The sequence below is a fragment of the Eublepharis macularius genome, chromosome 5 (genome assembly GCF_028583425.1).
Source record: "Eublepharis macularius isolate TG4126 chromosome 5, MPM_Emac_v1.0, whole genome shotgun sequence".
Classification (NCBI taxonomy): domain Eukaryota; kingdom Metazoa; phylum Chordata; class Lepidosauria; order Squamata; family Eublepharidae; genus Eublepharis; species Eublepharis macularius.
In genome coordinates, this window is record NC_072794.1 from 26794038 (window position 1) to 26807612 (window position 13575).

Below are 13575 nucleotides of genomic sequence, written 5' to 3' on the forward strand. Positions count from 1 at the left end.
ACTGCCTTTTAGCCTATCTAGACCATGTATAATGCCGGTATAATGACCCAAGCAAGCAAGTCACCATGCAGTAAAAATGCACATCACAGACCCATCAGGCTGAGATGCCCTTTCACCCTGAGAACCCCTTTCTCCTTGAAAGCAGAGGAGCTGTCACCATGTGGGCTGCACGCCTCTAGCACTTCCATAAAACTCTTTTATCTACATACTTCTCTGCCTCCCAAAGCTTTTCCAGGTCAGCAACCGTAGATTCAAGAGTATAGTCTTATTCCCTGAGAGCCAGGAGCTCACAGAACTGCACAGAGAGACACTCAGAACTACTGTCCAGTATGGCAGGAGAGTATTTGCACAAAGAAAACATGCTGGCTTGAGACATATCTAAATGGCATCTCCGGAACAAAATGGCGAACGTGGGGCACAGTGCCCTGCAAAGATCTCCTGCACAAACCCAATTTAAACAGACAGGAGCTGTGTAAGTGGCACCTCCTGAGTTCTTGTGAGGTTCCCAGTAATTTCAATGAGGCTTATGCAGTAGAACTTCCTTGGGGATTGTACACACATCGTTTAAACCCATCTCCCCTGCTATGATCTAAGTGGCACTGAAATCTTCATCATAGCAAGGCCACCTCTATAGAAGAGACACGTGTTGCATACATACACCTGAGACTGTGACTTGTTCAGTCTCAATAGTCCTGACATGCACATTAGAATCAGGTCCAATGTATCTGATTGACTGCATGCTCGTGGCACTCGCAGCTTGCTGATCAGTGCTTGGGCCAGGCACAGGTGGTGGTTCCTGCAAGGAAAGACGAAGAAGCAGGCAGTGTGATGTTTTCATCTCTTTGTCCGTAACTGCATCAAGAAAACCCATAGTCCTCACTGAGGAATCTCAGATTTCACACACTGGTAGATTAACACAGCCTTTGCAAAATTCTGCAGAAGACCCCTAAGAACATAAAATTGAAATCTAGAACTCCTGCAAAGGTGTGCGCGTGCATGGTTATGAGATATGATCAGTGGCTGGATATGATCAGTGGCTGGAAGACAAGCAGTAGGTGAGTGGGTTCTTCCTTCCCAAGAATGTACACACTTTACATCTAGGCTCAGTACAGATCTAGAAGAGAATTCTGAGCACAGTACCAAACACAATTCCCTGGATTCCTAGGGGGAAGCTATGGCTATTAAAGTGCCACGCACAAGGTTTAACGATAATGAACGATAACGATATGCAAGACCACCCTGTGCTACTATTTTAGCATACTGGCACACTGGCATAAATCTGCACATGAGGATTCCGATATCAGATTATAACAGGAAGCTTTTCCAACTGGAGACCAAGTGGATTTTTGAAGTGTTTGGCACCTCATGGGTTAAATAACGAACTAGACTTCTCCTGTTATCTGGGGTAGATGATTCAGCATTTAGCAATGTTTGCATGCGTTCTGGGCTGCATGCATTGCCAAAAAACGGCTTGGGATAGCTTTAGTTTTTGACTCTGACAACATGTGTTTGGTCCTCTCCCTTGGGATGGGCAGGCGATTATTGCCTTAAATACCTTAGTCCGATTAACTGTATTTAAAGGGGACTGTTCCCCAGTGTGTATCAGTCCGCTGTTACTATTCTCCAACTGAACGTGAGAGGAGCAGGAGTGCTTGTGTTTAGTGAGTATAAAGACCAAGTTTACTTTGCTGTAACGTGAAATGTACTCATGTGAATATTGAATTATTTAATGATTGTACTACAGTCCAATGTTATGCCCAAGACGAAGTGAACATCACGAAACGGGAATTGGAAATTTGCATGCCTAAGCCCGTCGGCTATATGCCCACTGTTAACACCAGTGCTTGCATGGACTGTTGGTACTCCTAAAACTCCATTCTCTAATGTTGGACATTTCACTGTGGAATTTGCCAAGTAAAAAATGACTGCACGTATGGACTGTCGGATTTTGTAAATATTTATTGTATATTTATTGCATTATTTATTGTAATTATAACATTGATTTATGCACTTTTGCACTTTGCACATTGATAAATTGGTGAAATAAGTATACAATTGCCTTTTGATTGTATTACTCCCGGAATTGTTTTTCTTCCATGAGGATTCCTGGCAGCTATTCACCTCTATCATAGTCCCATAACATTTTTTGCCTGCCGTTTACTGATTATTCTAGCACCCCACCTACCCAGCAAGATTTCATTTTCTTTTTGAAAAAACTACATTTGGTTCCATACTGAGTCAGAGTTTGCTCTGGAGGGGTCACCCCTCATACCATTTTCTCAACGAACCCTGTTCTCTACAGCTGCTATTTGCCTCATGTAGGAAAACATACATTTCCCCCACATGTTAAATGGCAGTACAAGGGGAAGGTTTATCTTCCCCCCCACCAGCTTTCACAGCCCCAATCCTGCAAGGAGGGACTCCAATGACAGATCCACTAATTTGGACCTCACAAAGGCTTATAAAAAAGAGGAATCCAGGAAAAGGTTTTCAGGAGCAAGGCCTTTAAAGGCCCCTGATGTTACTAGCCATGGAATTGCTCCTGGAAACATCCGTGAAAAACTGTTTATGCGGGCAGGGATACCAACACTGTAACACTGTTCTTTCCACACCAAGTTCATCAGTTGCTGATGGGAAATAATCATGTTGCTGACCCTGCCCATATCCATGAACTCTGATGCTATCCGTGCATCTCCAAACTTTTCTCCTGACATGAAGACTACGATATAATTTTCCTCATTGAAAAAACAGCAATGTTAAATTCTCAAGATGCCAGATCTTGTGGCACTTGCGCAAGAAGTATACAGTTGTGTACACAGCGGCCTGTCCAAGAGAGCAGGAAAGGTGCTCACAAGAAAGCTTATGCTATAATAAAGTTGGTTAGTCAAAAGAAAGAGAAACAGCTCCACCCATTCCCTATTGCAGAAGCTCACCTCTGTTTCTAACACATGCTTCTCAGCCACCATTTCCAGATCCTTCTTACTGCCAGATTCTTGAACCTCCTTACTACCAGATTCCTGAACCTCCTTACTACCAGATTCTTGAACCTCCTTGCTGCCAGATTCTTGAACCTCCTTGCTGCCAGATTCTTGAATTTTGTCTTTCTTACGCTCCTCTGGAATTTCTTGTCTTTCTTCAGGAGAGGCATCTATGTCCTGCTCTGGGTGAAGTGGCAGTTGGAGCTTGGGCTGAAGTGCCTGAGAAGTAGCAGAGAAAGGCTATTAAGGTAGAATTCTTGTTCTGAGATTTTGCTCCGATCCAGAAGAAAGAGGCGGCTTCAGAACTGTCTGGGTTTTTTTAGGGGGTTGATGATAAAACATTCATTCTACAAAATGAAGCAGGGTAGGAGACAGAAACAGAGACTGGACAGTCGCTGATATCGTTCACTCGATTTTCATGTGCTCTCTCCTAGTGGCTTAATGGTGTTTTTGATTGGTGAGCCTGACTGGACGCCTGAATGGTCATAAGGCTATGGTCAGCTGCCTTAGGGATCGTCTTTACAAGATGATGTCTCTTTAAAAGATGGTGCCACTGCCTTCTATAACATACACCATTCTGAAAAAATGTATTTCCCTCCTCTGGACTGTTTGTACAGATGCAAACATATGCCATTCTCATCTATCCATCTTAAAAGAAAGAATGCTATTTTTTCTTCCATACTATTGTTTTGTACATATGCAAGCTTTATACAGATTTAAATCTGCTCATTGAAAATAATACAATGTATAACATAAGATCTCTTTAAATTGGTGACTGCCCTATAAAACAGTGTTATCAACTGGGAATAATTTTGTGGCAAGGGGAGAACCAAGCCACCGAGCCTGTCACTGGATTAGGAAGGGGTTGCAGTGGTACAGCATTTGCTTGGCATACAGAAGATCCCAAGTTCAGCCCCCAATATCTCCAGTTAAAAGGATCAGGTAGTAGAGAATGAAAGCGACCTCTACCTGAGACCTTGGACAGCTGCTGCCAGTCTTAGACCGTGCCGACCTTGACGGACCAATGGAATGATTCAGTATAAGGCAGCTTCATATTTCTATGTGGCCAGCCCACTGTTAGCAGAGGTCTTACAAAGTGTGTCAGATGACAGGAATCCTTGAAGTATATACATATGCAAAACACTTGTCACCGTGACAGATATTTTGGTAATGAAGGGGGAAATCCGATTCTCCCAAATGCATGTTCATCTGGCTCTCGGTTATCTCTGAATCTTCATGTTCTCTATCAGTCTAGGGATGGAGAGCAAGTTCAGGGCAACCCTGGCTACAGGGCATCCATCTGGGTGGGAGATGCTACTTTCTTGCTAATAGCTTTCCTTGGGAAAGGGGTGTGTGCCAGATCCAGAGAATGAGCTTTTTCCTTTAAAACTATCCATAAAGTAGAAGATGACTGCTAACTATCAGGGGAAGATCAGACAACAGAAGCCAGAACTACTACCTCACCTCCCATAGTAATCTAATCTTTACAGGTAAATGCCCTTTTCTCCAGGATATAACAGCAATCATAGACTGGTATGAGTGTGCATGTTTTATCCCGAAATTCCTTCCCTCTCAGACTGGGTCCACAAAGTAATGTCTGAACAAGCCAAAATAGGCTGAGAATTCTTTGCAGTCATGCACAGTTTCTGAGCTCCTATCCTCTTATTGCTGGAAGAATTTAGTCTCCTGAGAGAGACAGAGGTTCGGTCATCAATTACTTACAGAGTTCGCAAAGGCTGCGATGTACGCAAGCTTTGTTACTCTGAAGAGCCCTAAACAGAGAATGCACCATGCAAGATGTTTCACAAGTTTTAATACAGTGGTGTCAACAATTATCCTTGTCCCTGATGAAGGATTTTTTAAAACAATAATTATACATATTTATCATTATCTTAATATAACATTCCCATTACTTCTAAAAATTTAAATAGGATGCCCTGTTGTAAAAAACCATTTCAGCAAAGGTTCATTCTTCAAATACCTCCGCCCCAAACAGACTGATCAGCTCCTCTGTGCTGATTAAAGTTGTGGGTGTGGTCTTCATTCCAGAGAGGAGAAGACTGCAGGTTTGGATCCAGTCTATGCATTCTGTCTGGAAAGAAAGAAGAGAGACGACAATTAGGAGGGGAGGGGGGAAAAGAACAGGTTTCATTGTTCTGTACCTTTGCATCCTGAATTATGGTGTCCTTCCAGAGTTCTCAGACAGAGTGACTTATGCTTTAGAGTAATAATCCCCAAATTTGTGAAACTCTACAAGTACGGTTGCCAACTTCCTGGAGAAAAAAAATGTCCCATCCGTTTCATAGAGATTCGACACAAAGTTATTTACCAGGTAAAATTTACCATGAAAAGCTTCAGCTGCCTGTTTCCACAAGTTAAGGAATAGGGCATTTTTCTCCAGGCAACCCTATCTGTAACACTTTGCCTGATTCAATATTAGAGCTCAAATCCTCCTCACATGCTTTCGTGTGTACACACACCCTGTCTGTTTTTGGTGTCCACTAGTAACAGCATCACCAGTGGGTAGAGTTGCACACTTGCCAGCTCAGAGACTCTTGGGGCACCTGCTCTCTAGCCCCATCATCCTCTTCCTGGCTAGAGCACACCACGATCTCCCAGGCACCTTTGCAGCAGGAGTCTGTGATGCAATCTACAAGTACACATTTCATAAATACATATAAACAAAGGGCCTGGGAAGTAATAGCCTTTGCCCTGCCAGTGCCTTCCTGTAATTGCAAATGTTTTCAACCCATGCCCCAGGCAGCACCAAAACCCTAACTGCAACTTCCAATTACTACCAGAAACAATTTCATGGCCCTATAATTTAATTTAATTTATTGGATTTATACTCCACCCTCCCCACATCAGCTGGACTATAAGTACACACCTCCACATATTCCTGATTTCTTCTTCACAATCCTCTCCATAAAATAATTCACCTCCAGAATCACAGACAGATGATACTTTTGCCCCACCTTGTGGTCACTGTGTCACAGATTTCAGCCTCTACTTTTTCTAACTGGGTTGGGCTCATACAATTTGCTCCCCGTATTTAGATCCACCTAGACCTTATTGTGGTTTTTGCTCAGTTTTAATTCTCTGAATAGATACCATGCTTAGTAATACTATTCTGTAGAGATACTTGAACAGTTATCAACCAGTTAGCAACTGTATGTAGTAAATTGTCGAAGGCTTTCACAGCCAGAGAACGATGGTTGTTGTGGATTTTCCGGGCTGTATTGCCGTGGTCTTGGCATTGTAGTTCCTGACGTTTCGCCAGCAGCTGCGACTGGCATCTTCAGAGGTGTAGCACCAAAAGACAGAGATCTCTCAGTGTCACAGTGTCACTGAGAGATCTCTGTCTTTTGCTGCTACTCCTCTGAAGATGCCAGTCGCAGCTGCTGGCGAAACGTCAGGAACTACAATGCCAAGACCACGGCGATACAGCCCGGAAAATCCACAACAACCAATGTATGTAGTAAAGTTAGATATCATATGATGTAAGTAGAAAATGCTTGGCTGAAAACTGGGATTTCTCCCCTGTGTATGGCTACGTTTGCACATCTGGGCAACTGTAAACAAATCTCACACAATTTCTGTAATCAGTAAAGACTTGCAAAATACACTAGTTGCATGCAACACATAGTTAAACAATCAATGACACGCTGCCAGAAACAGCCCAAAGCCTGCCCACAAATTGCAAGAACCAGCCCAGTTGCTACAAGAGGATGAAACATGCATATACTCCTGGACCCAGAGAAGGAGACTCACTAAGACCCAGTGAGCACATAAAGGCATAGGGGCAACTATGAAATCCCAGGTAGTAATGGGAGCAAGCTCTAATTTGGACTTCTCCTTTGGCACAATCTCCTTTCACTCTCTTCAGGTGATCAGTCAACAGGTTATTCTGCACATATTAGCCCTTATTCCAGTAAGTTTACTCTACTGCTTTGTTATCCATGCCTGAAGAAGACCACCTTAAGACATAAAAGCTTGCAATAATTTCAAAGCCACTAGCGGTGTCACAAACCAGAGTATTATTTCACCTGTTCTACATCTTGCTTTTCTGTAGGACCAAATCCCCAGATTTGGGACTATGCTGTTTTAAAAATAAAATAAAATAAAATAAAGGATGGGAGAGTCATGTGATCTTACCTTGATTTTTTCCAATTGTCTCAATTCATATTCTGCATCTGGATCAAAATTAGCCAGTTTCCTACGTGTTATCGATGTAACCATATCCTTGCAGCAGCTGAGAAAACAGATTGTGTCACCCAAACACAATGTCCATCTTTGATAATGTCAGTGTCAATACCAGTTGTCTTCTAGTGAGGTTTTGCTTCAACTAATTTATTTACTTTTTATTTATGTTATTTACAGTCTGTCTTTCTCACTGAGACCCAAGACAGATTACACAATGTAATCTAGGCAATCAATAGTAAGCAATGTAATAGGAATAGGAATTGCAGAAATTTGAAATGGAGCTGTTGTCTGAACAAAAAGTAAGTATTAAACATGACATGCTAAACAATTCAGAAGATGGTATTACATCAGTAGAAACACTGTACATTTTGATGGTTGTTGGGGGTTTTCCGGGCTGTATTGCCGTGGTCTTGGCATTGTAGTTCCTGACGTTTCGCCAGCAGCTGTGGCTGGCATCTTCAGAGGTGTAGCACCAAAAGACAGAGATCTCTCACTGAGAGATCTCTGTCTTTTGGTGCTACACCTCTGAAGATGCCAGCCACAGCTGCTGGCGAAACGTCAGGAACTACAATGCCAAGACCACGGCAATACAGCCCGGAAAACCCCCAACAACCATCGTTCTCCGGCCGTGAAAGCCTTCGACAATACAACTGTACATTTTTCTGGGCCAATTTGTGGTGATGCAGCCCTGTTTCCTTTACAAAAATGCCTTTGTGAATAATTCTGGTTTGCATAATTTAAAAATGTCAGGAGCAGAGAAGCCTTCCTGAGCTCTATAGGCAGGCCTTTCCACAGGGTGAGGGCTACTACAGAGAAGGCATGTATGTGGACATCCATGGAGCGGTAGCTGCAGAAGGCCCTGCATGGATGAGTGAAGCTGCATCAGAATGTCAGAAAATGCTACACTGCCTGTAAACCATCAATATATGGGATGAGCTCAAAGGCTAGCTTTAGGCACTCTTTTAGATGTATGTTCAAAATGTATGGACACCATCCTAGCTCTCCAGGATGGTTCAGCAGGCAGGGAAGCAGGTCAGATAGGCAGGGAGATGGATATGCAGGGTTCCTGGAGGTCCATGCAGCTGGAAGTTGATGTCCGGAGCCCCATCACGAGAATCTGGGACTCTGGATGGCCAGGTTTACCCAGCAGCCAGTCAGGCTATAATCCAGATTTTATACAACACTTTTCGGGGCGCACCTCATATACACACACACACACACACACACACACTCCCTCTGATCTTTACAATAATCCTGTAAAGTTGGTATTTTTATCCCCGTCTTGCAGATGAGGAGGGGGGATTTGAGGCTGAGGGAGAAGGGCTTGAAAGAAACAGTGCCCCAAAAGGCCAGCTCAAGGGCTGAATCCTAACAATGTCTGTATAAAATATAAAACTTTTAAGTCTCTGGTGTATAAGATTGTCATCTGGCCACTCGTGGGGTGTACCTGTACCAAATCACCTCCCATGCTCTGTCAACAACCTCTGCAGGTTTGCAGCAATATCTTCATTAGCTTGGATCCTCTGCAATGGGAGCAGAGCTATGCAGCACAAATGGTAACTTGCGTGCCTCTCCTCTCCTGCTGCAGTCATCCACACCTCCCCAAACTGTTCCCCTAGGGGTCAGTGGGTCCCCAGGAATATGATGGGGTCAAAACAGGAGGGGGGGTGCAAGAAGAAGCAAAAATCAGCAATAAATTGCACTCTCATAAAACTTTTGTGCCTGGCAAGACCTCAAGAGGCAGATGAGATTCTGAGGGCTAAGCTGTACCTGACGATGTAACTGGAGAACTTGCTGAACTTGACGGCCAGGTTGGCAGCTTCTCCTTCCAGCCTGAAAACGTCCAGCAGCTTGTGCTCTGCCTGCCTCACGACTTCTGCATCGGTCAAGGGAAGAGTCTCACGAGAAGAGTGGTCGGGCACCATGATGAGCAGCAGGTTCACCATCCAATTACTCAGAATGTTGTGGAACTCTGTCATCTGCAGGAAGAATCAAGCAAGGGAGAGCCCCGCTCAACTAAACTGGCAGGGCAAATGCGAAGGGTGTCTCTGCATGAGTTATTTGCTCCAAGTTCGATGCTGTTCGGAAGCATTCCGCGCGCACACACACCCAGCCCCTGATGCTTCCCTAGAGCACCGTGGCGCATTTGTGCACATCAGTGGGGGTGGAGGAGGAGTTCCTGGCTTGTCTCTGATCTTTCTCAAACTTGCTTTGCTCCAAAGTTTTTGGAAAGATCATAGCAAAGTCTAGATGACCACTATGAGGGTAGAAAAGTCTAGATTTTCCTGGGCCCACCCACACAGTAGCCATTTCCTCTCCCTACCGCAGAGGCGTTTTCTTTTTTTTTAATATTGACAATTTAATTGTCTTATGTTGATATACTGTTTATACCAAAATACGCGTCAAGTTCTTTGAATTCCTAGCTTTCATTTGAAAAAGTAAGTGTTTAGCCCTTTTCTTTCAGAGAAAAGCATATTTCCACAATGAAATGGGCTAGAGACTTGTCTTTTTTAAAATGAAAGCTGGGAATTCAAAATGAAAGCTGGGAACCTGATGCATATTTTAGCATAATGGTATATTGATATAATACTATTTAGTCTCCAATTTAAAAAAAACTACCAAGGAAACCTACTGTGTGGAAACCCCATTGCCCCTGGACTGGATTAGCAGCTGCAACAGGGAAAATACACAAGCATGTCCCCATGTGGAAAACATCCAAGGCACACCTACTTGGGAGCAAGTCTCACTGATTTACTAGCAAACTTTCAGTTTGTAGAGGTCACCTACAAAAACAATATACTCACAGTTGCAAATTTCATATAATTTTGGGCATCGTTTAAAGAGAACAACAAATAAATCCTGGCCTTCAACGAATGGCCTTCAATCGTTTCCAAACCCAGGATCCACTAATTTATAACAAGACAAACGTTTAACTTACTGCTTTATATATAACTTACCTTTATTGTACCTACCTACATCTTGTTCTCTGTCTCTCGTCTTCTTTGGACTCTTCCGACAACCTTGTTGGGTTGCAACATAGTGAAAATGCATGTGGGAGGTGACAAGAATGCTTCAGCCTGCTGCACTGCAGGATTGGGCCCTAGCAAAATTTTTAAATTGCTTTAAAACGTGGCCCTGTGCATGGGTCAGACCAAATCTAGTTTGGCCCAAAGATGCAGCAGAATTAATGCACCCCTCAAGGGTGGCTGCCTCATGTGTGTCTGCATGAACTATTGCCCTGGGCTTGCCTTGTTCCATTAAAACACACATGAAGGAACTCAGGGCTTTTTTTCAGCTGGAACACAGTGGAACGGAGTTCCGGCACCTCTTGAAAATGGTCACATGGTTGGTGGCCCCGCCCCCTGATCTCCAGACAGAGGGGAGTTTAGATTGCCCAATGTCTGGAGAGCAGGGGGCGGGGCCACCAATCGTGACCATTTTCTCCGAGGGCAACCCACTGAGTTCCACCGCCTCTTTTCCCAGAAAAAAAAAGCTCTGGAAGGAATTCATATAAAAACAAATGAAGTAGGCTCTGCTGAAAACATATAATTGTTATCCTTACACATAAGGAGGTTTGTTTTTAGAGTGTGCAAGAGTGGTAATTGCCTCCAGTTAACTCAGGAAAAATACCTGCTTTATTGGAAGTTTAGCAAAAACCGGTATACGTACTTCCTGGGCAAGTTGGACGTTTCCTTTCTCAGACCCATTAGTGGCAGTCAAGATCCACTGCTGAATCTTCTTGAATATATCTTCTGGTTCCACCCTTAAAAAAAATATGTTAATAGTGTAGCTTCATAGTTTTATAATCCTCAGCCCTCCCAAAATATACTCAGAAGAATTGTCAAATTATCTGCTAAGAAGAGCGTTTTACACTGTGGAGCTCATGCTATATGAGAGTCACCGTTCTAGCAGCAACTCCAGTGCAGCTGGGGGAGTCATTCAGGACCTAATCATGAGACTGGCACCAGGGCAAGGGGTGGGGATACACTGTGCAAAAAAGATTTGCTCCTGCCAGTCATTCTAGGAAAAGGTGCAAAAAAATTGGCTAAAATCTTTACTGAACAACTGTCTCAGAATATGAAAAACAGCACTGAAGTGTGGAAAAGCAACAGCAAAGGGGAAATTAATTCAATTCAGTTCCCATCACTTGTTTTTCCCAAATGGACTCAGGCAGCTGTTTTCTGCTTGATATGGGAAAAGGTACGGACAGGGTTCCTGTATATTCTCCCTTGCAGGAGGAACAGGTGTTCTTGGGAAGGAAGATTTTGAGCCGGAAAATAGGAGGGGAAATGTTCTCTCCCTCCCCTCTTTATTTGCCAAATGTGAGGCTATTCAGGGGAGAACTCTGCTAAGGCCTCTGCTGCTGTTCACCTTGTCAGAGGGAGCCCTTGCTTGGGTCTTAGAAGGTAGAAAATGGACCTGCAGTCAATGAGACAACAGATCGGCTATTGACTGTGTTTTCAAATTGATGGTTTCCTTGTTTCTTGGTCCCAGGATTCCAAGGGCATACCCTGATACCATCCACATCCAGTGCTTGTCATTCTACATAGAATACTGGCAAGTCTTAAGATCACGACCTGAAAGAACTTGCTCCCTCTTTTTATTCTTTAACATCCAGTCAGATAAAGAGTTCTGAAGAACTCAAAAGCTTGCATACTGTGTTGTGCTATTTTGGCTGATCTTAAGAAGAGGTATTACATCTATTTTTATCTTATTTACATAGTTTATACCTCACCTTTCTCTCCAGTGGGGAGAAAGCAGTTTACACCATTCTCCTCTGTTTTATCACAACAACCTTGTGAGGTAGGTTAGGCTGAGTATGTATAACTGGCCCAAGCTTCGATGGCAGAGTAAGAATTCCAACTTGGGTCTCCCAGACTGTAGTCCAAGACACAACACCATGCTGGCTTTCAAATGGCACATGCCATTTGTTTTTGGATTCGGCTATGTGCCAACACAACTACCTACACTTATTGCTGCCATATGACTTTTCTAGCACAGATACATCAGTTTTCAATGCATAACACAAAAGAAAAAGGTTCTGTCACAAGACAGATAAAAGTGCTCAAGAGAAAAAAAATTGTTGAATGGATCTCATCTTACGGGGCATTAGTTGTTCTAAGCCTTCGGTCCTCTGGAGTTTCGCAAGTACCAATGAACTTCAACAGATCAGTTATCTGAAGCAGCCAATCGCTAACAGTTTGGAAAAATTTCACCCAGTCACTTTCATGCATCCCAGATTTTTGCTTGCTGGCTAGCATTCTGAATGTCCAGTCTTCCAAACCGTTGATCAAACTTGTTAAAATCCTGGTGATCCCTGGAGAACATACAAACATAAACACAAAAATAAACAAACTCTGGGATCTAGCAGGACAAGGGGAATTAACACAAAAGGCACAACACAGATTTAAATGTACCTGAAGTTGCAATTACGACAAGCTGCCATTGCTGCCAACTATTTCAAAAGGAGGGGGTAAGGACACATCATCCTATTGTCCTTAACTAGTATTCACAGAAGCCTCTGGAAAAGCAGGCAGCATGGGCCGCTGCCCCTGCCACTTTCTCTGAGAAAGGCATGGTGTCAATTCTCAATCCTGTCCATGGCTTTTGGGGGGATGGTACTCATCAGTGCAGAGTACCAGCACCTTTTTTCAGGGCTCTCCCAAGTCCTGAGGGAGGAATGGTGGAAACCGGTGCAAATGAATACTGGTACCCCTTCTTTTATAATACAAAAAAGCACTTATCCTATCTAAGGACCAAACTAGATATAACAGCTGGAGATGCCATCGCCATTTTAAAGTGATTTTAAAATGCTACAAGGACCCAATCCTGATCCCACAGCGTGGCACTCTTTTCCCCCTCAGGCCACCACACTGTAGGACACGAAGACACCATCATATCTAGCTTGGTCCTAAATACTAGATCCTACAAGTGATGCTGAAGAGCTGGCCACGTGCATGAAGAGTCAGTGTGGGAACTGGGCAGGTATGTCTGGGATTGCCTGTTTCCCTTTTGTGTATATGGCGCTCCTTTGAAAGTCAAACCAACAGAGAAAGAGAGAGGAATAGGAAGTGACCTGGACTAAAGGAAACTCACAGGTTACCTGCAGACAATGAGAGGCACAGCTCTAGCACTGCAAAACACAAGAGAATACCTTACCCCGATTATATTACAAGGACAAGCATATTGTCCCCCCAGCATCCAAGCATGTGGAGTGCCCTCGTTCCAACCATTTTAGCCTCACAACAACCACCCGGTGAGGAAGGAGGCTGAAAGAGAGTAATGGCTCAAGGTCTGCATAGGACTAGGGGTGTGCACCGGGAAAATGATTCAGAATAACCCAAAACTTCATATTGGCCCCAATTCGGAAATACCAAATCTTTACAAATCAGGC

At 43.6% G+C, this 13575-nt stretch overlaps 1 protein-coding gene across 1 annotated transcript in view; it reads right to left on the minus strand.

Moving 5' to 3' along the window:
* Positions 1–13575, minus strand: part of AXDND1 (axonemal dynein light chain domain containing 1) — a 42863-nt gene that overhangs the window by 4188 nt on the left and 25100 nt on the right. Inside the window, exons 16-22 of the mRNA XM_054980335.1 lie at positions 12285–12498; positions 10851–10944; positions 8952–9160; positions 7134–7230; positions 4960–5070; positions 3024–3197; positions 659–796 (exon numbers count right to left, since the gene is read on the minus strand). Coding sequence (XP_054836310.1) covers positions 659–796; positions 3024–3197; positions 4960–5070; positions 7134–7230; positions 8952–9160; positions 10851–10944; positions 12285–12498 — 1037 coding nt within the window. The remainder of the gene's footprint in view (positions 1–658; positions 797–3023; positions 3198–4959; positions 5071–7133; positions 7231–8951; positions 9161–10850; positions 10945–12284; positions 12499–13575) is intronic.